At 48.6% G+C, this 24,255-nt stretch overlaps 1 protein-coding gene across 4 annotated transcripts in view; it reads right to left on the bottom strand.

Annotated features, from left to right (window-relative positions):
- Positions 1 to 815: 815 nt before the first annotated feature.
- TNIK (TRAF2 and NCK interacting kinase) overlaps positions 816 to 24,255 on the bottom strand; it is a 167,096-nt gene continuing 143,656 nt past the window's right edge. For all 4 annotated transcript variants that reach the window (XM_075157392.1, XM_075157389.1, XM_075157391.1 and 1 more), the window contains 12 exons: positions 20,493 to 20,677; positions 17,216 to 17,342; positions 14,821 to 14,985; positions 11,257 to 11,371; positions 10,496 to 10,666; positions 10,069 to 10,212; positions 8,436 to 8,570; positions 8,073 to 8,173; positions 6,420 to 6,569; positions 5,007 to 5,166; positions 4,261 to 4,400; positions 816 to 2,372 (listed from right to left, as the gene is read on the bottom strand). In XM_075157392.1, the coding sequence (XP_075013493.1) occupies positions 2,289 to 2,372; positions 4,261 to 4,400; positions 5,007 to 5,166; positions 6,420 to 6,569; positions 8,073 to 8,173; positions 8,436 to 8,570; positions 10,069 to 10,212; positions 10,496 to 10,666; positions 11,257 to 11,371; positions 14,821 to 14,985; positions 17,216 to 17,342; positions 20,493 to 20,677 (1,677 nt within the window). In that variant the 3' untranslated portion in view covers positions 816 to 2,288. The remainder of the gene's footprint in view (positions 2,373 to 4,260; positions 4,401 to 5,006; positions 5,167 to 6,419; positions 6,570 to 8,072; positions 8,174 to 8,435; positions 8,571 to 10,068; positions 10,213 to 10,495; positions 10,667 to 11,256; positions 11,372 to 14,820; positions 14,986 to 17,215; positions 17,343 to 20,492; positions 20,678 to 24,255) is intronic.

The following is a 24,255-nucleotide window of genomic DNA, read 5'->3' as shown; positions in this document are numbered from 1 at the left end:
CATCCTGCCCAAAACCGCCGCCTTCCTGAGACCCTCCAGGCAAAGGGCATCGCGACTCGGAGCCCTGAAAAGCCACTTTACCTCCATGACCTGCTAACGGTTAACACCCCAGGTTTTATTTACAAAAATCTAAAAGGCATGGCTTAACGTTGAAGTTTTCTGTTTTATTGGCACCAGAAATGCGTTTGCTCTATGGTATGTCGACGTACACACTCCGTAGGCAAGACTGCGTTAATATTGGTTTCTTATGCTTTTTGTTTCAAATGACTTAAGATTTTAAAAAATACATTCACAAACTACGTGTAAACACAACGATTCCCTTCTATTTTATCACTGTACCCAAAAACGCACAATAAAAAAACACCAACCCATCCACAGCTGTGTATTTGTCACTTAAGGGGGAGTAAAAGAAAAAAAGTTTGCAATGTAACTTAATAAAAAGCTCTGGTTTTTATTTTATATATATTTTAACCAATGAAGAGCGGGTGGCAATCAGTGTCCGTGATGGGACTTGTATGGGGTTTTAATTCCAGTATTGTGACCCTATGGCCGCCCCTACGCCTTGCAGGGTGCTCAGCCGGGCGCTGGGCAGGCTGCACCGGACCGGCGGGTGAAGGCGGCGCCGGCAAAGCGGCTCTTGTCCGCGCTCCTCTGGACGCCGCGTCCTGCCGGGAGTCCCGCCGCCGGCAATCCCTGCCGGTACCGCACCGCGACGCCCTGCCCGCGGGATGCTTCGGGTGGCCCATCCCGTCCCGACCCCGCCGCCCCGCATCGCCTCTTACCCTGGATAAAGATTCAAGTTTGACCAAGTCCTGTTGATTTAATCATTTTTTAATAAAGCCATCGTTACTGAGTACACCAAGATTGCCAGTTAAGCTCTCTATATGTCGCTGGAGGTAACAGCGCTGTGATCGACAGCGGAACGGAAAAAAAAAAAAAACAAAAAAAAACCCAAAAAAACCCCCAAACCAAAAAACAAACCCCAACCGAAACGAGGTAGGTTAAAACCAGCAACACAGACCTTGTTATGCGACACCCCAACACCACAGGCGGCCATGCTTGCAGCTACTGAGAAAGAAAACCCCAGATACGCACCGAAAACGGAAATCAACGGAGCAGCGTTTATAAGGACACGATTCAACCTGAACTAAACACACACACACGGTTCGGCACAGATGTTGTCTTTCACTGTATGTCGGGTAATTCCTAGGGAGTGGAGGGGGCGGAAAACGAGTAGAGATTCAGACCCTTGGCCGAAGAAACCACACATAAATATATTTTTTTAAGCTCTTTACAAGCCCAATCCAGCAACGCGGGGGACGGGCAGCTCGTTTCGTGGTCCCCGTCCCCGCGCCGGCTGCCTCCGCACGCCAGCGCCCGGCTCCGGGCTCGGGGGGGACGAGCGCCCACAGCTCGCGCCGGCTTCGGCATCGAGGTCCGGCGCCCGCGGCATCCCGGGAGCCGTCTGCGGCCGCAAATCCCGCCTCGGGGGCGAGCGCGGGGCTCCTCCGACCGCTCCGCCGTCCTCTCCTCCTCCGATCCCCCGTCCCGGCGCCCGCGGCCAAGCCCCGGGGCAGGCGGGCACCTCCGGAGCAACAACAAATGGCACCTCTGTCCCTATCAAGACACACCATTATGTGAAGATCCATATAGAAATATGGATTGACAGACTTGACAAAAATGGTAGCTGATTTTTATTAGTCTAAGGCTAGTAGTTTAGCCATTTAAAATCCATTTCCCAAAAGAGGGGAAAAAAACCTATTATTTTTTCTCTTCTTTAAAAATCCGTTAAGCCGTTGCTGCCAAAAGCAACATGTAAATGTTGGTGAAGGCAAAAGATTTCTAAAATTACCCAGCTATACGGTTATGGCCTTCATCACAAAGATAAAAGGTACATTTATTGTGCTGTCTCTCACCAGATTTAATTGGTAACTTTACAACATACTATATATTTGATGCTAGCAGGCAGACAGAATTAAAAACAGACTTTTTGACACGGTTTCTTTCCCCGTTCTTACAAAGTAGGGGACAAAGAAAAAGTAAAATTAAAAAAAAAAAAAAAAAAAAAAAGGAAAACTCATAACCCACTATAACACAGCGTAATCAGGAGACCTCGGGGGGTCCAAGCGCGAAAGTCCATCCCTGCCCGGGGCTGTCGGCGCCGGGGGAGCGTGGGGAGCGGTGTTCTTCGGGGCCCTCCGCAACTGCCTCTACAGTGTTAGTCCACGTGTTTAATGTCCTTTAAATTAGAAATAATGCCATGGCGGTGAGCGCCAAGTGCTCCTCTGTTACCAGTTCATCATGGAGTTTCTGTTGAGGGTCATGAAAAACACTTGGCTGCTTCCTCCGGATCTCACCGAAGCAAAAAATACCTGTTTGGAAGCAAAAAAACCTTATTAATTTTTATTATTATAAGAAAAAGTCTGTGAATTGTCTCAGTGAGCGAGGGAAGCAGGAGCTGCCCCACAGCCCGTGGTTTCCTCTGCCTCAACCTCCCTCCCTGCTCTTTTTCTCCAGCTGCCAGCAGGATTTGCACGCAGACCCGTTGCCCGGTTCTCCGTTTCCCGCGGAGCTCAGGGGCCGGAGCTAACCCACGCAAGACTCGGATCAAATGGAACCACTTATTGGTAAACATGGTAATAAAACCTCCCTCGCTATCACTACCAAAGAGAGCAAGGTTTGGAACGCCTTAAAAATATCAAGTTTATCACATTTTACTGCCACGGCACCATTTATTATGCAATATTAGTAAGACTGCTGTCAGTAGTTTGGATCTTGCTAAAGGTTAACCGTTTGGGTCAACATCCTGCATGGGAGTTTGAAATGGTTTTGTTCGGAAAAGTTAGTCCCCATCTTTCAGCTGTTTCTGAAAATAAAGCTCGGGAAAACTACTTTCCTTCAATATGCTCAAAACACAGCAACGTATCAGGACTCTCCGTGAAGAACACACCTTTTGGTGCTTCTGTCAGGGTCCACCAGCATTTGACCCCAATGGAAGTCTTAAAAAAAACAGTAAGTTATAATTTGCAAATATTTAAGGGGACAACCTGAAGCCTCTGTCCTTTTTAAAACAAAAAATCATTCAATCTTCACACAACTTCAATCGTTAACCATTTCTCCAGAAAGAGAAACATCTGTATTTAGTATTTCGAACCCACCAGTGATCAGTTGGTTTCAGTATTTTAGAAAGATTGAGGTGGTTTTTTTTCCGGTTTTCTTAGAAAAGGAAAGAAAATCAATAGGAGCAAACCAGAAGAACAACTCTTTAAAAAACCTGTATAAAACTTGCGGAGTCAAGTACTCAAAAGTTTGAAAAAGGTAAACTAGGGGTACGTGGGCAACTGAAATTCAGCTTCTTGGGCAGCTCCCCATGGTACACTCAATTGCAAGGTTAGGATACATTTTTTACTGCAGAGCTCCAGCCTAACTCTGTGCAACAGGTAGAGCAATGCTCAACTGGTGAGCAGCTGTCCAATAAACTGATCGTGGCCTCAAACCTTATTTATTGCGTGTTATTAACCCTGCTCTGGGGACAGAGCAATCAGTTTCTTCACGTGTTTCACGATGGTGCTCGTTACGAAAGAACCCCCTGCTGCATGGTCCTGATTTATCTCGGTGAAACCTTGTGAGATGAGGAAACACCAAGAGCAGAAACAGAACTTGGCATTCAACCATCCTCCAGGCAAATACTCCTTTTCCTCCAGCAATTTCTCCTTCCCTCATTCCCTGCACCCCTTGCCCATCCGCAACACCCGTGGCAGGGGTCATCTACAAAACAGCCGCCTTCCCCGTGCAGCTCTGCAGCTCTGGTGCCCCTCCAGAGCAGTATTTACCAGTGCTGTCCACCGAAAAAGATGGGGCTCCATGGAGAAAACAGTTTTAAGATCACAAAACTAAAAATGCATCAAAATGTTTCTGCACCAGAGCTCAAATCAGGGTCACTTACACATCCTTAGTGCTACCATTTCTCAGCTTTTGCAGAGTTTACTTGGCAGGCTCAAGAGTTAACGTTCAGATGCCAGACTTGGGAGAAAGTCAAGCCAAGTCAACGCAGATCTCAGCTTGAGGTGGAAGAGATCTTGCACATCTTCCCACCACAAGCTGAGGTCTGCATCCACTGGAAAGAATTCATTGGGAGTGGGTTTATGGGCACTGCTTATTTAACAGGACCTTCAGGTTAATTATTAACCTCAAGACTTAAAGTCTAAAAGTAGCTGGCTGTAGCTTAAAGCATGGATACAAGCTTTGAAGTGGACTTACCTTATCATTTCTTTCACATAGAAACTTTAACCTTTGAGCTCGCTTGTGCATAAATACTCCATCCAAATGTCCCGTCTCCACTGACCGGATTTCAATAGCTTTCTCTCCCCAGCCCATTATTTGATTGGAATGAATGTAGGCTGTCAAAAGGAAGCGTTTGGTAGGTGTTACAACGTGTGTTGAGCTAAATATTACGCAACAGGCAGAAAAGCTCTCATCAGCTGTTATTCAAAGCGTATGTAGATCAATGGCAGAGCTCTGACTGCTGGAGGCTCAGGCGGCCAGGCGTGTGCCCGCAGGGATAATAGCCTCTACATCGCTTTTCATCCAGAAATTGCTCAGTAATTTAAACAGAAGAAGTATCACTTCTTCCGATTTCTGTGGGTGAGGGGCTGGGCAGTGGCTTGCCTCCATGGGTCGCGGAGCTGAGCAACAGCAGAGCCAGAAGAGCAGCCCAAGCGCTCCCAGCTCCGCACTCAGCCCCTCTTCCACTCAACACAGTATCGCACCGGTGCAACAGCTTATATTCTTATACTTAAGATGAACCAGAGCTCAAATCTTCAAGAAGTCATTTGCTCTTATTGCACAGGACCAAATTGTAGAAATCTAGCAACTGCATCTCTTATCTGGCTGAGAGAAATCTCCTTTGATAAACAAAAGCCCAAATGACTCCATCTTAGCATCCTCAACTCCTCATCTTACTCGTCATTTGTATTTTATGCAGGTGAAGAGGAAGGTTGACCTACCCACGGAAGTAGGCATTTCTCCCCACTGGAGCACCACATCTTTAGTTATCCGTCCATAGGTGTTCACATATACGCCTTCATCCTCATAGCACACAAGCATCTCCATCCCGTCTGTTTTAGGCAGGATGACAATGGCGTGAGGAGTAATATTGCCCTGAATCTGTGGTTAAAACAAACCCTCGAAGTCAGAATTACATTGAATGGAGGAAGAGGCAGGGGGAAGGGAGCAGAGCCTTAGAAAAACAAAACCCCAAACCAACCCGAGAACAAAACCCTCCCTCGATCCAATAAACAGGCACTGGCTTTCAGAGATAGGCTTGAAGAGGAACAAACTGTCATGTTTACCCTACGATCAAAGCTGTCTGATACACCACGGATAAACAAGTTCAGCAATTACAGAGAGATCACAACATATACGCCCCCAAGACTGATGGCTGACACTTGGCTGTAACACAAATAAGCGACTGCTGACTGATGAATCCATCTCCTATTCAAATTAAGGCAAATAAACCCAAAATTTCCTAGGGAGGAAATATTCCCATTTTTTTTAGCAATCAGTCTCTAGCTCCAAGGGCGGCTACAGTGACTTTCCACCCACGTCTGCCCTTCCATAGCTAAGACAACAAAACCATCCCAAACTGCCGCAGTATTTCTCCCTGCGCTTCTTGCTGGCTCTCGCAGAGGCGGCTCTGCTGCTCAGATCAGATTCAGCAGTTCCTGGATTTGATTAGTGACCCAGTTTCTCCTAGACCAGTTCCTCATGCTGCTTGGTCAACAGCACGGATGGAGCTTAAATGAGCCAACGAGAAAACGCTCATCTACAGGTTTTTTTGTAGCACTGGTTCTCTCTTGAAAGAGCTGATGGACCTGAGAGAGGTCCTGTGGTGAGTCCCTGCTGTCAGGGGGTTTGGGAGTTTTGAGCAGCAGGTTTACTGAGATTTGGGCTACCCTAATCCTGCAACCCTCGCCTGGGCAAACTGCACTGCCTCAGCAGGAACGAGTAGTCTTGGTATCTGGGCATCTGGGACACCATGCAATGGGACAGTGCGCTGGGCATCCAGCTCTTGGTGGGTCTATGTTGTCCAACAACCAAGAACCAGGTTGCATGGCATCTTGCCCTACAGAGAGCTCCGTTACTGCTCCGGGCAGCAGATTCTCCTTTCTGTGGGACATGGCAACCTTAAACCTGACTGCTCAGGCACGAGGACAGAAATAGCCTGTGCAAATAATGAATATGACGTATATATGATACCTCCGAGTCCTCTTTAAGTGAGTATCAATGAAGATGGCACTGGAGAATGTCATACCCATGGCAAGATGTCACCTGACTGGTCACCGTTTCTGAGCCACCAAGGTCCAAACCTTGCTGGTGACCTGCGTTAGTCACGCAGCAGCACTCCCCCGTGTACTCACGTGAGATGGTATGTAGATATCATAAGAGTTCCCAGAATCTACATCAATCACATGGAAACCAGTGTGTGATCCAAAGATAACCTTCAGCCTCTGACCCTCTTCTACAGTGAGATCCACAAGCAACGGCTTGTGCTGGAGATCTGCAAAAGACTTTTATAATCCCTTCAGTGAGTATCACGAAAAACCAACAAATCCCCATAGCAGCAGCCTGATACGGTTTTGAAATCACGTTTGTTTGACTGTGTCTCCTGCTAAAGACGTGGTTATTTATATCCCTGTCTCTCTGTTCCTGTGTCAGATGCCTCAGAGGGCATTACCCACTCGCTCCAGCCGTCCCAGCAGATAAGCGCTCACCCTTGCCAAGCACAGCTCTTCTCCCCCAGGAGCCCAAGGCCAGCCTGAGGATTTGGTCTCTAAAGGAAGGTGACAGCTCAATTTTACAGGAGGGTGGGTACAGCTAGCGTGCGGGGACCCCCATGCCGGTGCTGCTCAGGGTAACAGGATCAAAGTCTGCAGAGAGCTGTGACCACCCACCTCCCCTCTCGGCAGGGACCACCGCTCCGGTTTGGGTGACTGAAATGAGTCAGATTAGCAAAGACCTGCTTATCCCTGTTCAATCTAACCTGCTGGATGCAGGCTGGGACCAGCTCCCTGGCATGGACCGATCCAGGACAGAGTATCTCTCCATGGCTTAGGTCCTCAGCAGGAGAGTGAAACACCCCCAGGGAGAGAAAAAGGCTCCTGGTTCTCTGTGCAAGGACCACTCCGACTCCTGACTGGGTGGTATTTCCCACCGTCCCCGCAGATCCCTGCCGACAAGGCAAGGAAAGGCTGCTCAGCCCCCCCAGACTGGAGAAGCCGCACCAGGAGCACTAACCAGCATCCTCACCGGAGCCGGCGGAGGCTGGATCCTGGGGTATTTGAATGCTGCTGAGCTCCCCATGCCACTGAGCCCATTTATTCTGGCTTTTGTTCAGAAAAAACAAATGTGACCTAATACTGAATAAGCCCATTTGTGCTGGCAGGATGCAAAATGAGATTACTCAGCATGAACGTCTCCAGAAGGCATTGCCCCTTGTGACTTGTCTCTGCGCAGAGCTTAGGATGAAAACTGCTTTAAAGTACTAAGTACAAAATACCCGTTGGCAGGTTATAGAGGAGAAAGGTCTCGCTGAGGGAAACTGAGGTAGATGAAAAGGGAGAGGAAAAGAGAAAGAGTGGGTCATTCTGGACTTTCTGTCTTGAAACACAAGCCACATTGCAGAAGGGGAGAGGACCTTGCAAAATAAAAATGGAAAATAATGCCAACCTGTTTTCATACTATATGTGAAAAATTAGTCAGAAGTTTAAAAAAAAAAACACACCACCCTCCCAAAAAAACAACCCAACTCAATTTTACTCATGGACCTTTGGTCAGCTTTCTGCAAACTTCCCAAGTAAAGCCTGCCAACATAAGCTAATATTAACGCTTAATTGCTAGCCATAAGCAGAATGTATCCCACCTCTTCAGCCAGAATGTATCCCATCTCCCATGCCTGCCAGGCATCCCGAGGAGCTCAGCTACCTAAGCAAGATGCTTTTCTGCTCTGCATAGTACAGGAATCTCATGTATTCACAATTACAGAGTATATTTTGGTTAAAAGATAAACATACCTTAAATGCCATAAACTTGTGATATGGTTTAGGAGCCCAAGCGTAGATCTCTACAGCATTCTTTAAGGCAATCACCAAGAACTTGATTCTTTCATATTTCACTAAAATAAAAATAAAACCAATTTTAAAAACATTAACTTTCTTTCCAACTAGACTGAACAAGTCGTCTCCAGGAACAGCTTCTTAGGCTCTCTCTGTTGGTTCTCATTTGGTAAAGTGTCCGCCTAATACATATAGATGAATACCAAATTTCTTTGTGGCTGTGGTCTACCCATACTTTTAAGAGAAACTGTCAGGTCAGATCTAAGACTAGAAAACAAAAGTGCATCCCTCCAGACATTTTTTTCTGGAGAGGCCACTCACCGACTTTGTAGTGGATGCATCCCTCCAGGTCCCCGACGGTGATCCAGCCCTGCTTCTTCTCCACTTCAGGGTCGTTGTGTAAAATCCTGTTTCTCAGCCAGGAGAGATAGTACACGCGCAGCTTGTTCTTCTTTCCTGTTGGCAAAGGAAACTTCCCAGTCAGAGCAGTGCACGTGTGCAAGGGAAACCCTGAGATTTCAGTGCTTATTTCCACTCACAAGACGATAAAATCAAAATTCGTTTCACAACAAAGTTGAAAACAGTAATTCGGTTGTTTTTTTTTTCTTGGGAAAAAGGGTACGGAAAGCAGAGCCCAGACCTCTGCCTCCCAGACTGCAGGTGGACGCGGGAAGAGCCGGGCTCTCGCTCACCGCGGGCTGGAAACGTTTCTCTTCCTATAAATCACGGAGAGACTGAGCGGGGCCGTGACCCCATCTCTCTTACCACTCAGCTGCCTGGTTTCTTTCCCCCTCCTCTCCGTCGTGCATCAGTTCCGCCCTGCAGCTGAGACACGAGCTCCTCGGTCTGCGACAGGCACCGCTATTTGTCGACAAGCCCGGTGCTGGGCTCTGCAACGCTGAGGGGCTGCCAAATTTCTGGAAGCTTCTTGGATGGCTAGAAACCTCCCTGCTGCGGCAAAGGCCCGGCGGCAGGGACAGCTCGCACTGAGGCCGGTGGGAGAATACCCAAACCATAAATTAGGGGCTCTGTCTGCTCGGGGGGTTTCCACAAGTCCCCAGGGCTTGTCCTCAGCGCCGTCTCAGGGGCTGCTGCTCCCTGGGGAGCACTACCTCATCTTCCACCCCTTCTTCCTACACCTGTACCCCCAAACCACCGGGGAGCTGCAGAGCAAGGTAGATGACGAAGCAGCATTTCTTTGAGCCCTGAATGGAGGGAGCAGGAATTTGCCGGTGAATGCAGAGTGAGCCCCCGGGGGAGTTGAACAACACGAAAGTAGAAGGACGATACCAAGCAATTTTCCTAATGAGCATTTCTCTTGCTGTCCTCCGTGAGCTTTGCGGGGCAGGTATCACAGGAGAAGGCTCTGCCCCGGCTCCGCCACCCACGTGCTTCACGGGGCTGCTCTGCAGGGAGGATGCTGGGCGCTCTCCTGGGATACTGGACTACAGAGTTTTTGTTTTTTTGCCAGAAATCATCCCATGAACCTGATTTGAGAGTTCTGGAGCTCCCAGGTGAACCCGGGGACGGTGACAAGCCCGTGGCCCTCACCATGCTCAGGGCAGCCATGGTCTGAGCTGGAGCCCTGAAGCCATGGTTCATGGCTCCCGTGGCTAGAGCCAAACAGACCCAAAAGCAGAGCTCGCTGCCTCCTCAAGCTGTGACCACCCGCCTTGCTGGGGTATCTGCTGTATCCTGCCTGATTCCGGCACCTTCCCTTCCCTGCTAAAGGAGCATGGAGCGTTGCAGATGAAGCAGAGCCGGCAGGCAATGGGAGCAAATTGCTCTCTGAGGCATTCTTGCAGATCTAACGCCTTTGATTCTGGAATGAACCCTCTCCAACCTCCCTTGGGAGCTTCCCTCTGACAGCAGTGGGCAGGTTTTGTCTGAGCTGGAACCGCTCGAGAATACGGCCACGAAGGTGAACGATGGGGTGAGAGCACGAGAGGCATACCTGATATTGTCACGAGGACGTTAAGACCCTCGAGTACGTCCATCTGTTGAAATCGCCGTCTGTTGATCAGGTTGTAGACCTTCCCTTGTCCGCTTCGATCCAGCAGCATCAGGCCATTTTCCGTGCCCACCAGCAGATTCACACCTGAAGAGGAGAGGGCATTGGGCACCGGGAGCCATGGCTGCTCCCAAGGACAACACCCCGAGCTCGTCTCTGCCACCCCCGAGAGAGTGACTGATCCCAGCTAAGGCTGTGATCTTCCCATGAAGATGAGGAGTCACTCTTACAGCACCAGGACTCGGGGATATTAGCCTTGTCTGGGATGGAGAAGAGGACAACCAGGGGCTCGGTTGTCCTCTTCACGTTTCATCGCCAGCCACACACTCTAGAGAGCTTTGCTGAGGGCATGGTACGGTAAGGAGCTTACCCCATAAAGCAGCACAGAGTATCTCCGAGTTGAAGCGCTTCTTGTATTTCCGGATCTCTGGAGTGTCGCTGTGAGGACGGATGTTGGTGGGGTTGACGTTCACCACCGAGATCTTCCGGGCTTCGTTCAGCTTGGCCTGCTCCTGTCTGAGCAGCTCGCTGGTGAACAGGGCTTGCAAGGAAACACAATAAAACAGTGAGGTGTGATGGATTAATTGTATATACCTCTTCCGTCAGGTTTGTTTTGGAATAGGAAGACAACACTTGGTTTATTTTCTGATGTCATCACTATGTTATGAGCTATTAGTTTGAAGAGGGATCATCAGGATTTTCTCGTGGGTTGGAACCACCACCAAACCCGTCAGCAGGTGATGTCCCCGGACCTCCAGCCCTGCCCACTGAGCTGACCAGCACTATTTGCTGCCTGCCTGCCCACATCCAGCCGTTTTCAATGACTTCTGAGCAACTGCCAGCTTTTTGGAGCGATTACCACCTCCCAGATCTGCCAGGAACATTTCTCCCGGCTGCCCAGGCAGACGGGTGGGTGGATTTCTGCTGTTCCCTGTTTTCTCCTGGACCTTTCTGGTGGCATTTTACTGGTGGGGGAGAAGAAGTTGGATGGAAACTGGAGAGCACAAGGATGCAGACACGAGCCATGTCTGGACAAGAGAAACGTAGAAGAGGTTCAGTGGGGTTATTCAGGCTCCACAACCTGGCTTCCACGAGGCCCTCCCCTCTCAAACTGGCCCCATTGCCTCCTACCAGTAGCAGATGACTCTTCGTCTTCATCTTCATCTTCATCAGTAGGTGAAGTCTGATACACTCTGGTGTCCACAAAGGGGGTGAAAGAGGCTTTGGTGCTACTTCCCATACCATACTGGAAAATAAACCGCAAAGAGAGAGTTCAGAGCTCTGAAATAACAATGATTTTGTGTACGTGTGTATATGTAAGACTTCCTAATTAGCAGACCCACTGCCTGTCCCTGCAGTGCCCTTTTTGAGCCCTCTATGAATGTTCGTTCTTCCTCCCCCAAAACTAATCAGGAAAAACATTAAATTGGACTTGGGAATTGGATTTGTCAGTGTCCATGAGCAACAGAAAAGGAGAGGAGCGGGGCCCGGCTCTGCTCTCGTCTCGCAGGCAGAAGCACAGCGCAGCCGTGAGACGGGTTAGCGGAGAAAGCCGCAGGGCCAGAGGCAAAAGTCAATGCAGGTAAAAACCAACTTGTCTGCACATAACACATCTGTCTTAAAAGCCCGCTCCGGGATGGCAGGCGGGCGAGAGTTTGCTCTTCCCACTCTCCCACCTTGCAGCCGAGGTTGGTGGGATGGTACTGGGAGCCCCTGGAAAGTCCTGGTATGGGGCAGCTGACACGGACCACCAGCGTAATTCAGAGCTGGAAAAGGTGGGACTGCTGCTTTCCTTGTGCCAAAGCAAAGATTTTATTTCAACAGGTCATGGAAATCTATTTTAGGACCTGTAAAGCACAGGCAGGAGAGCTCGTACAGCCGTAATAGCGCTCTGCTTCTGCTGCCCGTTATCTAGGGGTTTGCTGGGCTAAGCCCAAAACATTGATGCCCCTGGGAAAGTGGGAAAAGTCAGCTCTCTAGCAAAATGCCTATTTTTTGTTCTGCTGGGCTGTTATCGCTGGTCCTCACACCTATGGCTGAGGCAGGACCCGGCAATGCCCTTCAGTACGCCTGGCTGCTCCGGTTTTGGGAGGATCTGAAGATGGGGAAGGCTTGGGGTGAGCTCTGCGATGCTTTAGGGAGAGCTTTTAACAGGGGGTGTTTGAAAACGCCTCGGATACTCAGGCTCATCAGAAGATGGCATCCCCCGCCTTGCTCCATGCCCCCCCAAAGTCTGGCCTTCAGCACACCTCCCGGGGACAGCACGTACAGGTCGCCTGCAATTTCAATAAAGAGTTTTAGTCTACAGCCTTTCAGGTGGGATGGCAGAAAGGGCCATTTCTAAGCTCACAAAACTTAACCTGAAGGTATCGCAGGGAATGTCAGAGCCAATACTTCGCCAAGGGAATTTGGAGAGGAACAAACTGCAACATCGCATTGCTTTCTTTTTAAAGCCATCGCTTTGTTAAGGCAGAAAACGGGGCTAAGACCTTCTCCCAGGCAGAAGGAAATCCTTGCCTTGGGAATCAGTGACGTGATCTTCCCCCCTCATTGAGCAGCTTATTTTTCCTACTCCAGCATTTACCCAGGATATGCTTTACGTATGACCGCCGTTAAGAGCTGTAACAGCAGCAAAACCCAAGTCCTTCTGCAGCAACAGCACTGCTCACATTTTTCTTCCTCGGGACATTTTCCTTCCCTGAAATAAATCTTCCTCAGCTTTCACGTCACCGAGTCACCAGAGCCCACGTTGCTGCCTGTGCCCAGCGCCACCGCTGCAGCCCTTGGATGGCCACTGCCACGGGGACAAGCCCGTGCCACAGGAACATGTGCCATGGGGCCACTGCCCCAGCACAGCCGAACCGAACTGGGCTGGGCTCGTACCTGTCCTCCGGCGGGTGACAAGTTTTTTTAGGAGCAAAAGCTTTCCAAGTCTTTTGGGGCTGGCATCCATGGGCAAGCTGGCATCCGTGCCCTGCGCCTGCCAAAACCACGCTGCGCATCCCGCTTCCCTCCCGTCTCTGTGTCCCTGTTTCCATAGAAATGGGATGGATTTCCAAAAAGTACACAGTAACCGAGACCCATGGAAGGAGTTAACAGCCCGAGGCAGGGAAGGCTGCAGGAACACATATCACATTTATATACACAGTACGCCATGAGATTTGTGTGCGCGTGTAAGATAAACTCGCTACTTTGTGCTTCTTTCATATCCAAGAAATATACATTTTTTTCCTGTGCTGGATGTCTTTTCCATAAAGCACCAACAATTCAAGGAGGGGAAAAATTCAGTATTTCCAGGGATGCTTTCCAGCTGAGAGCCAGGTGCTTTCCGACAAATGCATTATGAAGAAACCCCTCATTCCAATGCACCGAGCATTTTCCTTTGCTCAGATTCAGCTAGTCTCCTAAGAAGCTGGCATTTTAATAACTTCCAAGTCCCTTATTTAAATATTAAGACCTCATCTTCCTCCAGGTCCTGTTCAACAGCCTATAAACCTCCGTGGTGGCCCACAGCGATAGCATCAAGCTGCAGGGTGAGGTCGCGCTTGCTCCCTTCTTTTTGCTCGCAGCACCATGAGTCACCTGGAAGCCAACTCCATCCCCAAGTTTCCACTTACACCCACTCCCGGCTCAGTCAGCCCTAAAAATGCAGTTTTAGAAATGGAAAAGATCTTCTTGGTTGGTATTCTATAAATGAATATATTTAAACCCAAAAAACCCTTGCATGCGTTTAAGCTGTCCCAGGATGACCGTGGAAGGTGTTACTTTCAGGATCAACTCTCTCATCACCGCTTTTAAAGGCAACGAGGAAATGGATAAAATCTTGAGGTCAAGGTACCATCTGTTCTTGTGTTTTATCAATGCCCAATTCCAAGCATTTTTTATACCGCTAGTAAAAGTAAACTGTAAAATGAGGACATCATTTTTATGAAAGAGAATACGACGACAGAACTTTTCATGTATAACCAACAAAATGTAAATAAAAAATTAAATAAAATAGCTTATTTAGCACCAAGTGGGTTGATTTTTTCACGGGAAAACAGAGAACTGTGCCTGGTTCCCACAGCTGGTGATGGTAAGCAAGGAACACCAATTCCCTTGTCTTATGTGTCACATCTTGTACTTTTTAGGACTTTTTACACCTTATACAATGTTAATGTTCAATCCTGCCCCTGTAAAACAGGTACCAGGGAGAAATACTTCGCCATGACTGAAAACACACAACTTTAAAGGTGTGCAGATTTTGCTAGTCTGAAGAACTATCCAGAATTTTGTTGACTTTGGTTTTTGCTAACCTTTTGAGTCATGTTAAGTACCAGAGATCGCACAGGTGGAAGCTGGACCCAGTTGAAGTTAATGGCATCCCTGGCTCTCATAATTTTCTCATATTTCCAAGTGCAAAAAAAAAAAGGGGGGGGACTTTCGCATCAGTTGGCAGCATTCAAGCCATCACCACCAAAACTCCAGCTGGTGGACTTGAGAGAAGACCTAATATAAATTTCTACCATCAGCCATAGCAATAACCCATCAGATTCCCTTGTATTTCCACTACACTCACCCACATGGACCAGAAACAAAGAGAGAGAAGAGCCAAGAAAGCCAGGGAGGAAAGCAGGAAAGCCCCTTTACGGAGCAGAGGTGTTAATACTTGTTTAAAGCGATGCAAAGGAGAAAGAGGAGCCCCCCACCACCTACTTCAGGCACCGAGTCCATGTCCTGCGCATGCGTGGAGACTCGCCCCAGGGCCTCGGTCGGCGTGCCCGCCGGCGAGTGGCTTTGCTGCACCAGGTCAGGGAGATTGATGTGACCTGCAAAGCCATTGCTGGCTGCGTGGCCAGAACGCTTTTTTTCACCAGAGGTCTGCAGAGACACAAGGCATGAGGAAGAAAGAGAAGGGGGGGGGGGGGGGAAGAGAAAAAGAAGAGAAAAAAACCAAACAAAACCAAGTCGTTGGCAGTCCCCCAGTTCCCAGAGCAAGCGCAGGAGAAGGACCCTCTCTGTTTCCATCCCCATGCAATCTGGCAAGCAGCAAACCAACCCCCCACCCCAGGAGAAATAAAGACAGGATTAATCACAAAGTCAATACAGAGTCATTAGCCACGTTACAGCGAGAGAAGCCTGATCACTGTCGTTTCAAGACAAGGAACGTAGGGCAGATTCTGCTCTTGCCACCATGGGTGCAAACCCCATGGGCAGCTCTCCTCCCACACAGCCACCGGCCACGGTGACAGCAGAATCTGACCCCTCGATCAGCATTAGCCTTAACGGCTTTGCACAGCTACGGCAGCGAGTAGCCTGACTGCAAATGCCAACACAGCCCCCGTCGCATGTTTCTGTAACCCAAAACAGCAGTGAACAGCGGCGGCATCGGCAGAACATCGGCAGAACGACTGGCATCTTGCTCTGCCCACAAGGTTCCCGGGGTTTCCCCGGGGTTCCCCTTCCTCTCCATCCCCACCTCCTGCAAGACAGTTGCTGGAAAGTTGCTCCCTTCCCTGCCCGTCGTTTTGAGATATTTGCCATTTTGATGAATCTCACCTACGTGGAGCACATCAATGAGATCGTTACAGAGACTCGCCCATTTACTGGGATTAGTGGAAAACTCCCTCTGAACAGGCTCACCAAGTTTTTACTTTGTCAACATTTATCTTTTGCTCACTCATTACCACCACCTTCACCTCGCCGTTCCCCCAAAGAGCAAAAAGCCCCTTGCCCGAAGCCCGCTGACCTCCATGAGTCTGTCCTCTGACGGCTCCGGCGGTGCTGGGGAGCAAACAGCAAGCACCCAGCACGAGGCTGCAGTCTGGGTTCCTTATCACGCTCCCTCCTCCCAAAGGGGTTTCCCAGCTGCTTGTCTCACGCGTGGCTTTTAAACCCTTCTGCATCACTGCTTTCTCAAACGGCCTTGCTGGCCGTTGGCACGTGTTTTATCGTTGCGCTGCTTAACACCAAGGTCTTTCAGAAACGGCTGCCTGTTACAGCAGTGACTTGTTCTCCTGCTCAGCTGCACCACCCTCCCTGCTGCACGGATGCGCAGAGGGCTGCCCAGGCTGCGGGGAGCCCTGCTCTGAACAGCTCCACGCCTGGGAGGGGTTAGGTGGGCTGTGCATGGCTGCCCAGCTCCAAAACTCGTGGAGGAAGGCAACAAATACGCTGCAACTTCTTTTGCTAACTCCTTCAACTCTTTCAAAGTTGCATTCATTTTTTTTCCCTTCATATGTGAGTATTTTACAGAAACGGAATTAAGAATTAAAATGCTGCTCAAGCCTAGTTTGCATTTGATCTAAACACTCCTCCTTTATGATGGCTGGCTCCAACCTCCCCTCCCTCCTTCTCCTCTCCCATCCACCGCCCTTACACGCCGGCAGGAGAGCGACTCCCCTCTCTTAGGAACTGCCAGAGCCTCCTGCCCCCTCACCAGGAGACCTGCTACCCGTCTGCCTTTCCAGCAGCACCGCCGGCATGTTCCAGCAACCAGGAAACCAAGAAACACTGGGAGAGATCTTCCACAGCCTTCCTCTGCCTCACTCCGGCAGTACCATCCATCAGGATTGCTCCCACCGCAGCCTCTCCTCCGTGATGCCGGAGCTGGGGGCTCGCGTCCGGGCGGGATGCCCAGTGCCCCCCGGGATGCCCAGTGCCCCCCGCAGCCGGCTCGCTGGGCGAGCGCAGGACGTTTGCTGGTGGGGAGGGGGCCTTGGCCCTCCCCAGGCAGGACCAGTGGCCACACGGTGGCAAAGGTTGGAAAGAAAAGGGGAAACTTTGGGTCAGGTTCCAAGCGTATTAACTAAATGGTGTAAACTGAAGATAACTTCTGTTGCCTGGAGCTATTGTGGGATTACGGCAGAGTCATTTGTACGAGCATCCTCCCCGCCGTGCCCTGGCGTTACTATTCACTGCTGTTTGTAGTTCTGAGAAACATTTGCACTTGTCACATTTGCTCCGAGTGTAAATTGTATTAGGAGAGCGCTAACGAGCACAATTTACTCAGTCATTTTGTGTTCCGGACACACAGCACTGTTAGTTTTTGTGCTTACATGGGCAAAACCTCCTGAAGATGCTCCATGGAAATATTTGTTTTACAACTTACCTCCCTCACCATTAAAGTCCCTTCCCTTGAAATATTGCTAAACGTATCTGCATGGGAAGTCTCTAGCCCGTGGGTTGTCACCATTCCCAGGTTGTACGGCTCATTGCTTCCAGGAATTCCTGTCGGTCTGAGGACAGAACGGAAAAGCATTAACGATTAATATTTTCTTTGCTAAACTAGATGAGAAATCCTCTAATGCGGTATTATTTCAATAAGGCTAAGGCTTTGTATCTCACAGGAATTAAAAAATATATCCACTTAAATGTATGGAGAAATTAATTATGTTGTCAGAAATAGAGCAGCAAGGTCAGGTTGAAACACTACAGATAAAGCACGGAGACCAAAGAGAAGGGCCCTTCTCGTCCCAGGGTGCCCCGAGAGGAGCACTGCCGAACAGGTAACGAGGAGTTGCAGTCCTGCTCTACCTTACATCATTTTTTCTACTTAAGAAAGTTTAAAAAAAAAAAAAATTCACTCCCTTTATTCCCCATCTCGACCCCTGAAAAGGGAAGAGTGCATCAGAGCAGCCAACGACAAAAGAGAAGAGGGAGGGGATGGGGTTTGGAGGAGGTGCGGGCAGAGTACGAGTTCTGTCCTGGAGCTTTCTGCTCTTTTCTAGGTGAAAATGTAGCCCAAACCCATGATTTCACCTTTAGTTTATTTCTGTGCTTCTATGTCAAGAGAGAGGCTGGAGTTTACTCTCAAACACATTAAATTTTAGGACTGCCTGAGAGCGGATGTCGCAGGTGGTGAGGAGCCACCGTTACTTTAAGATGACGTTCTTAGCAGACCAGCTGCTTAAATATAATTCAAACGAACCCAAAAGCAAATGACGAAGCGCCTCTGGATTACCCAGCCCTGCCTTTGTGCTGGAAAATGTCAACGGCGGTTATGAAGACGTTGCTGATGAGACCTGTTACTTTGCATTTAAAAGCCATACAGACCGGTTCCTTTCCATCAGTATGAAGTAATTCACTCTTCAACACGTCGTCCCCATGCAAACCTCCTTGTCAAGGCCCAGAGGCTCACAAGGCAGCCTGGAAATGTGAAAAGCCAAAGCGAGCCTGCATTAATCAAGGGCGTTACTGGTCCAACGTGAGATGTGAGCCCCAGGGACCCCAAGGTGGGATTGGCTCGACGACGGGTCCTCGCCTGCATCCTATCAAACGTACGACTGGACAGGCATCACCAAAGCACTCCAAACAACAGCGTGCCATACTTCTGCCGTGCCTTTCACATGAGGAGCTCGCACCTCCTTCCTGCCATTAGTGCTTCAACACCGCCAAAGGATGGGAAAATGACACAATTATTCCAGTTTTAGAAATAAGAAACCAGAGGCAAAGGAGGTTACGTTAATTTTGAGACCATACAGCGAGTGAATGAATGGCTGTGGTAGCCCCAAGGTCCCAGATTTCAGTGTCACCCTGCAAGAAATCCCCGGACACGAGGAAGAGCTGGCTTGTATAGTCCAGAGAAGAAGGAGGTGAAGGGAGTCATCATAATCTTCAGATGTAGAAAAGGTATCTGTAGAGACGGAAGGAGTAAACGGTCCCTCCTATCCGTTGAGACAGAAAGCGACGGATGGGCAGCAGGAGAGACCTGGACAGAGCTGGAATGAAGAGCAGCCCAATGCTCACGGAGGATGCCCAGGGAAGTTTAAAAATGGGTTATACAAACATCACTCAGAAGGTGCAGGAGAAGGTGAGATGATCTCTCTCGGCCCCAGTTTCTAATGGAAAATCACTGAACATAGGAAAAATAAAGCTTTGATAGAAAAATGCCCAACTACATCTAGTCTGAACTTGAGTTAAGGTTCCTTTTGTGAAATAAGAGTGTAAAGCCAAGCATTCGCGTTCTTTTTCCCCAGACACACAGCAGCGCAGCTGTGCCCGCAGACACCCGCGAAGGCTTAGATAGGACAGAGCTCCTGCCACCTCACTGTCACTCCAAGGGTTTGCACCTCAACGTTCAGTCTCAGTTCATGGGCAGGACATTACGGAGCACGTAGCGTTCGGCTGGCAGTGGGTTTGGGGCATCCATCTCACCGCCATGCCTGTCGTCTGGCTGCAAAGCATTCAGTGAGATATTTTATCCACTGAAAAGTGCCGTGTCAAACACAAGGTGTTTGGTGGAAGGATGTCAGCACAGATTAACCGCTCCTGATTAAACTCCTCTTCTGCGAGCAGCCTGAGGCCCCTTCTTGCGTGCATGACTGCCCGTCTGACTGCTGCATATTCATAGCCATCCCTCCGTCTTCTGACTTTCTCCAACAAATTCCAAGAGCTCTGATTTTTCTTCTTCTGCTGGAAGGAAGCTCCGACCCAGGAGCTTGGCACTTTGCATAACATGGACCCCCTGGGTCTCCTTGCCACCCGGAGGGCTTCTCTGCCGCTTCACGCCCCACCACTACGAAGCCAGGTACGCCTATATCGACTAATAATTCATTTAGCAGGAAGAATGGAAATGAACTGATTAAAATGCAAATAATCCCCTAAAGCCTTCCCACAACAACTCTGCAAATTCAAAGGGGCAGGAGTCAGACCCCACTGCCAGGCGGAGAGCCCCCAGTGCTGCGAAGCAGCGGGTGGGGATGCTCCACCAGCTCGCTCTGCACGATGACAGCTGTTTTGTGTGTGCTGAAGCTCTGCTGCCCTCCTCCCTCACCTCGAGATATTCAAAAGCACAAGTGTCCCATGACCTACGATGGGGACGCAATAGTATAGTCTGCTGACTTTTTCGTTTCAACGTTTCAGCCCACCACGTTTTGCTGCCTGCACAGTGACTGAGCCAAGGACAAAAATCAAAGACAAAGATTCAGGATTATTATAATCCTGGCTCTAACAGTTGGCACTGGGCAGGCCACCAAGTACTGCGCTTATGCACGGCTTAATTTGGGGCAAGACCAGGCTCAAGAGCAGGCAGAGCTTTAACACGCCAACCCTGTGGGCAGGACCCAAGGTGTGGATGAAGTCAGGCGCGTCCACTCTGGCCAAAAACCTGGCTTGCTCATCAGCAGGAACAGGTCCATCAGCTTGGAGTCCAAGTTCACTGAATGCGCAGTGGAAATAATTCCGTTTTTCCCATTAAGTATCTCTAGTTTGGACCGGGAAAAAGACCCATCTGAGTAAATTATACCTTGCCACCGCGACGCCATTCCCAGTGCCAGCCACTGAACACCGACGCTCTCCGGACTTGTCCCATACCACAGCTACGGCTCCTCCAGACCCAGACGCGCCGCGCTTTCACCGTTTGCCCCCCAAAAGAAAGTGCTTCTTACATAAGCCGTGGGATGTCACTGACAGGCACGGTCCCATCATGCGTCTCGTTTTCCCCATCCTCCTCCTCCTCCTCGCTGCTTTCCGACTCCTCGCTGGAGGAGGAGTAGTCCGTCACCTTCTTCAGGGGACGATTGGTCTCTTCGATGCGCAGCTCCCTCAACTCTTTGGCTAAGGCCGTCAGATCCTACAAGGGATGGGGGCAAGATAACAAGAAAGCGATGTTTATTATATTTAAAGCGAGAAGAATGTCACATACATCTCTTCAAAAGCCAATGCTAACAGCACGAGCAACAAGAAATAGCTTTACAGAGTCGTTACAAACATGAGACGAACGTAAGACAATGTTTGTAGCATGTAGCATTTATTAAACAAAACAAAACTGATTTACGCTCACTGAAAAATCAATAGCCAACCTCTTCTTTTTCTGTTTGGAACGTGTATGTGCATATATATACACACACTTATACGTATATACACGACAAAATTATATTTGTTGGAAAAGGTGAAGTTCAGTCACCATCATAGTAAACTGGAAAACAACGTCATTTCAAAGATTGGCTCGGAGAATTTCTCCTGCAGGGTTCTCTCTTCTTTCAAACTTTGCAAAGAGACCCCGTAACTGTATTTATTCTGTAATAAATGCATCTGGGAAGGAAGCGATGACAGCATCTCCCATGGAGTGGTGCAATCCCCACGTCAAGAGCTGCTTCCGTGGTGAGTCTCCGCCGTCGGGCGGCTGCCGAGAGGCGGTGAGGAGCAGAAGGAGAAGCGCCCAGCTCAGCCAGACTTTGGAGTCACAGCTCTATGTCAGCCACACAATCAAAAAAAAAGAAAAAAAAAAAAAAATCCCTCAGCGGGACCCATTAAGCACTTTATGTGAAATGTGGCAGCCTACAAGCTAAGGGCAAAAAAAAAAAGAAAAAGCCTTGAAACAAGAAAAAAGATAGGAGCAGTCCCAAAGCCTAGTAATAATTTTTCAGTTTACCATGACTTTGATGAGGCCTCAGACCCGACAGTCATATAAAATAGACACTGCTATTTCAAAACAAGGAACATGGCAGGCACCGTGTAGAAAAGAGACTTTTTGTTATCTTACATGCTTTTATAGCAATGCAGGGGGAAGCAGTAGGGCAGAAAAGCATGAGAGCTCGAATTAGAATGGGTTAGAGAACTCTGTTGCACAAGACATGCACATGACGAACAAAGCATCGCAATTGTCAGTCTTACCATTTCTCCCTATATTAGTGACCGAGGTAGGCATCAGTGCATTCGGTCAGAGATAAAGGATTAGGGAGAAAGAAACTCATTGAAAAAGACTAAATTCCACAATCGTCTTACGGCCATACTCTCATTTACTGCATTTCCAGTTTACCGTTCCAGCAGGGCGACTACGGCAATATTAATTACGATTGCAAAGGGAGCTCTTAAAATCTATCCCGGCGACACGTGAAGAAAACGATGGAAAACTTCTATGGCTGAGATGCAAACCCAGTTTATTTTTTTAATCGTGAAGCAGGAATATTTTGCAAGCAATCTGTACTTCGGTTATCGGTGACCCACACCTCCCGGCGGGCTCCCACCGGCGGACAGCCGCACATTCTGCTCCCAGGTCTGCCCTGCCTGCCCTCTGACGCAGAGCAGAGGCTCCCACGGACATCAGAGGGCTTTGCATCAGACCCGTAAATATTAGCATACCGAAAAAAAAGCTAGTTTTTTAACAAAAGGATCAATCCCTGCTTCCCAGCAGGTACCTGTGATGGGTATTATATATGCCTCTCCAAATCCAAACGCTCTCTGTACCTTTAAAGAAAGGCTCTTTATCATGGTTAAAGAGAGAATGTGGTATTACAAGAGTTTATTTTCCATGCCAACATTTTTGGGATTGAAATGCAGTCAAATCTGCAGTCATGACAACAAATTATTTTAATTAGTGCTGCAGCAGCTTCTATATGATTGTTTCTTTTCCTAAATAAGAATCAATGAAAATTTGAACAGTTTAATAATGCTTTCCATTTAGAGTATAAAATATGCTCTTTATTGAGCACTTGCCTTTGAGTTGGATTGGAGCTTTCTCAACTTTAAAAACGACTTTAGGACTGCATAAGAGCCTCTTAAAATTGCAGCTGAAATTCCTCAGCGCAGGACTAGCACTAAACCCTTCTCTATCACAGCGATGGACGGTGAAAATTACTTCTTTTTTGCATCTTCCATTTCTAACGTGCTTCAAGGCACCCTATCAGCCTTCTTTGGTCATCACTAGACGATAGTCAAGTATTTTAAAAATCAGCTTAATTAGTTTTTAATAACTAATTTGGAAGTTACAACAGCAATAATACTCCCAGACAATATCATCAGATAACTCGTATTTCCTAGTTAAAGCTTTGCCTCGGGATAGTTCATTCTTTGATGTTATCATTTTCTCTAAGTAATGAGCACTTTGTAGGATTAAACGGTTTCACTGGGTTGCTCTTGGACCAAAAACAATCTGACAACTAGAAAGAAAGTGCTCTGTAGTTCCACACGTGCTTGAAATGTTATTACTGAGGGTGACATAATACAAAAGTTAGCAGTGTCAGTGCTCTTTAATTACTTTTAATTACAAAGACTTCTTGAGATTTAGTATTTGCTGGAATCAAGTCAGATTGGTTTCCAAAATCACATAGCTCATTGAACTTGAATTTAGCACACGCGCTGCCTCTATTTAGACACTGATTTATGTGCTTTTTTCTTAACAAAGCACCTCATTAAACAAAACGCATTGCTCATGTTTCATCCAAGAGAACAAGTTAACTAACCAGCACATCTTCCTTCCTTCATATCTTCTATTTTTAGAGGAAAGAGGCTGCAGGAGAGGCTGCTGATACTGGTGCTTTCCATTACAGCCCCGCAGTTACCAGTGGGAGCCGTTAGTGCACAGCAATGCATGTGTGAAGCAAGTTAAATGCTAAATCAGGAATGTTTGGTCCCTTCCCATGAACATTTAAACATTCACCATCGCCAGATGCACCCGCTTTTAAAATATTATCACGTGGTGAAAAAGGTGTAATTCAGGACTCTCTATTTTTTTAAGAGGATGGATGAAGACTAGCATTGCCCATCAACATCCAAGACGACCTTACAGCTGATGATCCGGTCCATGAGCACGAATTACTCTGCTCCGTTTTCCTTTATTTGCCGAGCGCCTTGGTTCGAATTAGGCTTAAAATGCATTTCAAATAGCGCTCGGTGGCCCCACTGAAATCAGTGGGCGGCCGGGGGCTGTAGCTGAGAGCAGAATGTGGCGAGCGGTGCAGGCTGCCTGGACCACCTCCACCGGCACAAGAAACCTCCGCTCTCGCTCCTTCTCTTTCAAATACGCCCAACCAGGGCAGCACCCTTTGCTCCGCACGTGAAAGCCGGGGTGCTTCTTGCCACGGCCTCCATGCAAGTGGTCTGGCCAGCAGGTTTCAGGCAGCCCACGGCTGAGCAGAACACGCCGGCTGCGCCGCTCCCCTCCCCGCGGGCAGGCTCCCTGCGCCGAAACGCAATCGTTCGGTCTCCCGTCTGACCCAAGATTGCATCGCCACCTTTTTCAATGTCCGCACCAAGAAAACCCGGTTCGATATTAAGCGCTAACTAGTCAACCTTGCATAGGCATGACCCACTGAGAAAAGATATCACTAACCTCATCTATAGCTTTCTTATAGCTCTGTGGGTAAAGGAAGAATAATCAGCATCAGAGGAAACAGATCGGGACAGGAAAAAGCCAGAGGAAGGGCAAGC

The sequence above is a fragment of the Calonectris borealis genome, chromosome 9 (genome assembly GCF_964195595.1).
Source record: "Calonectris borealis chromosome 9, bCalBor7.hap1.2, whole genome shotgun sequence".
In the NCBI taxonomy this organism is placed as follows: domain Eukaryota; kingdom Metazoa; phylum Chordata; class Aves; order Procellariiformes; family Procellariidae; genus Calonectris; species Calonectris borealis.
The sequence above is the reverse complement of the archived record's forward strand: the minus strand, read 5'-3'. Positions and strand labels throughout refer to the sequence as shown.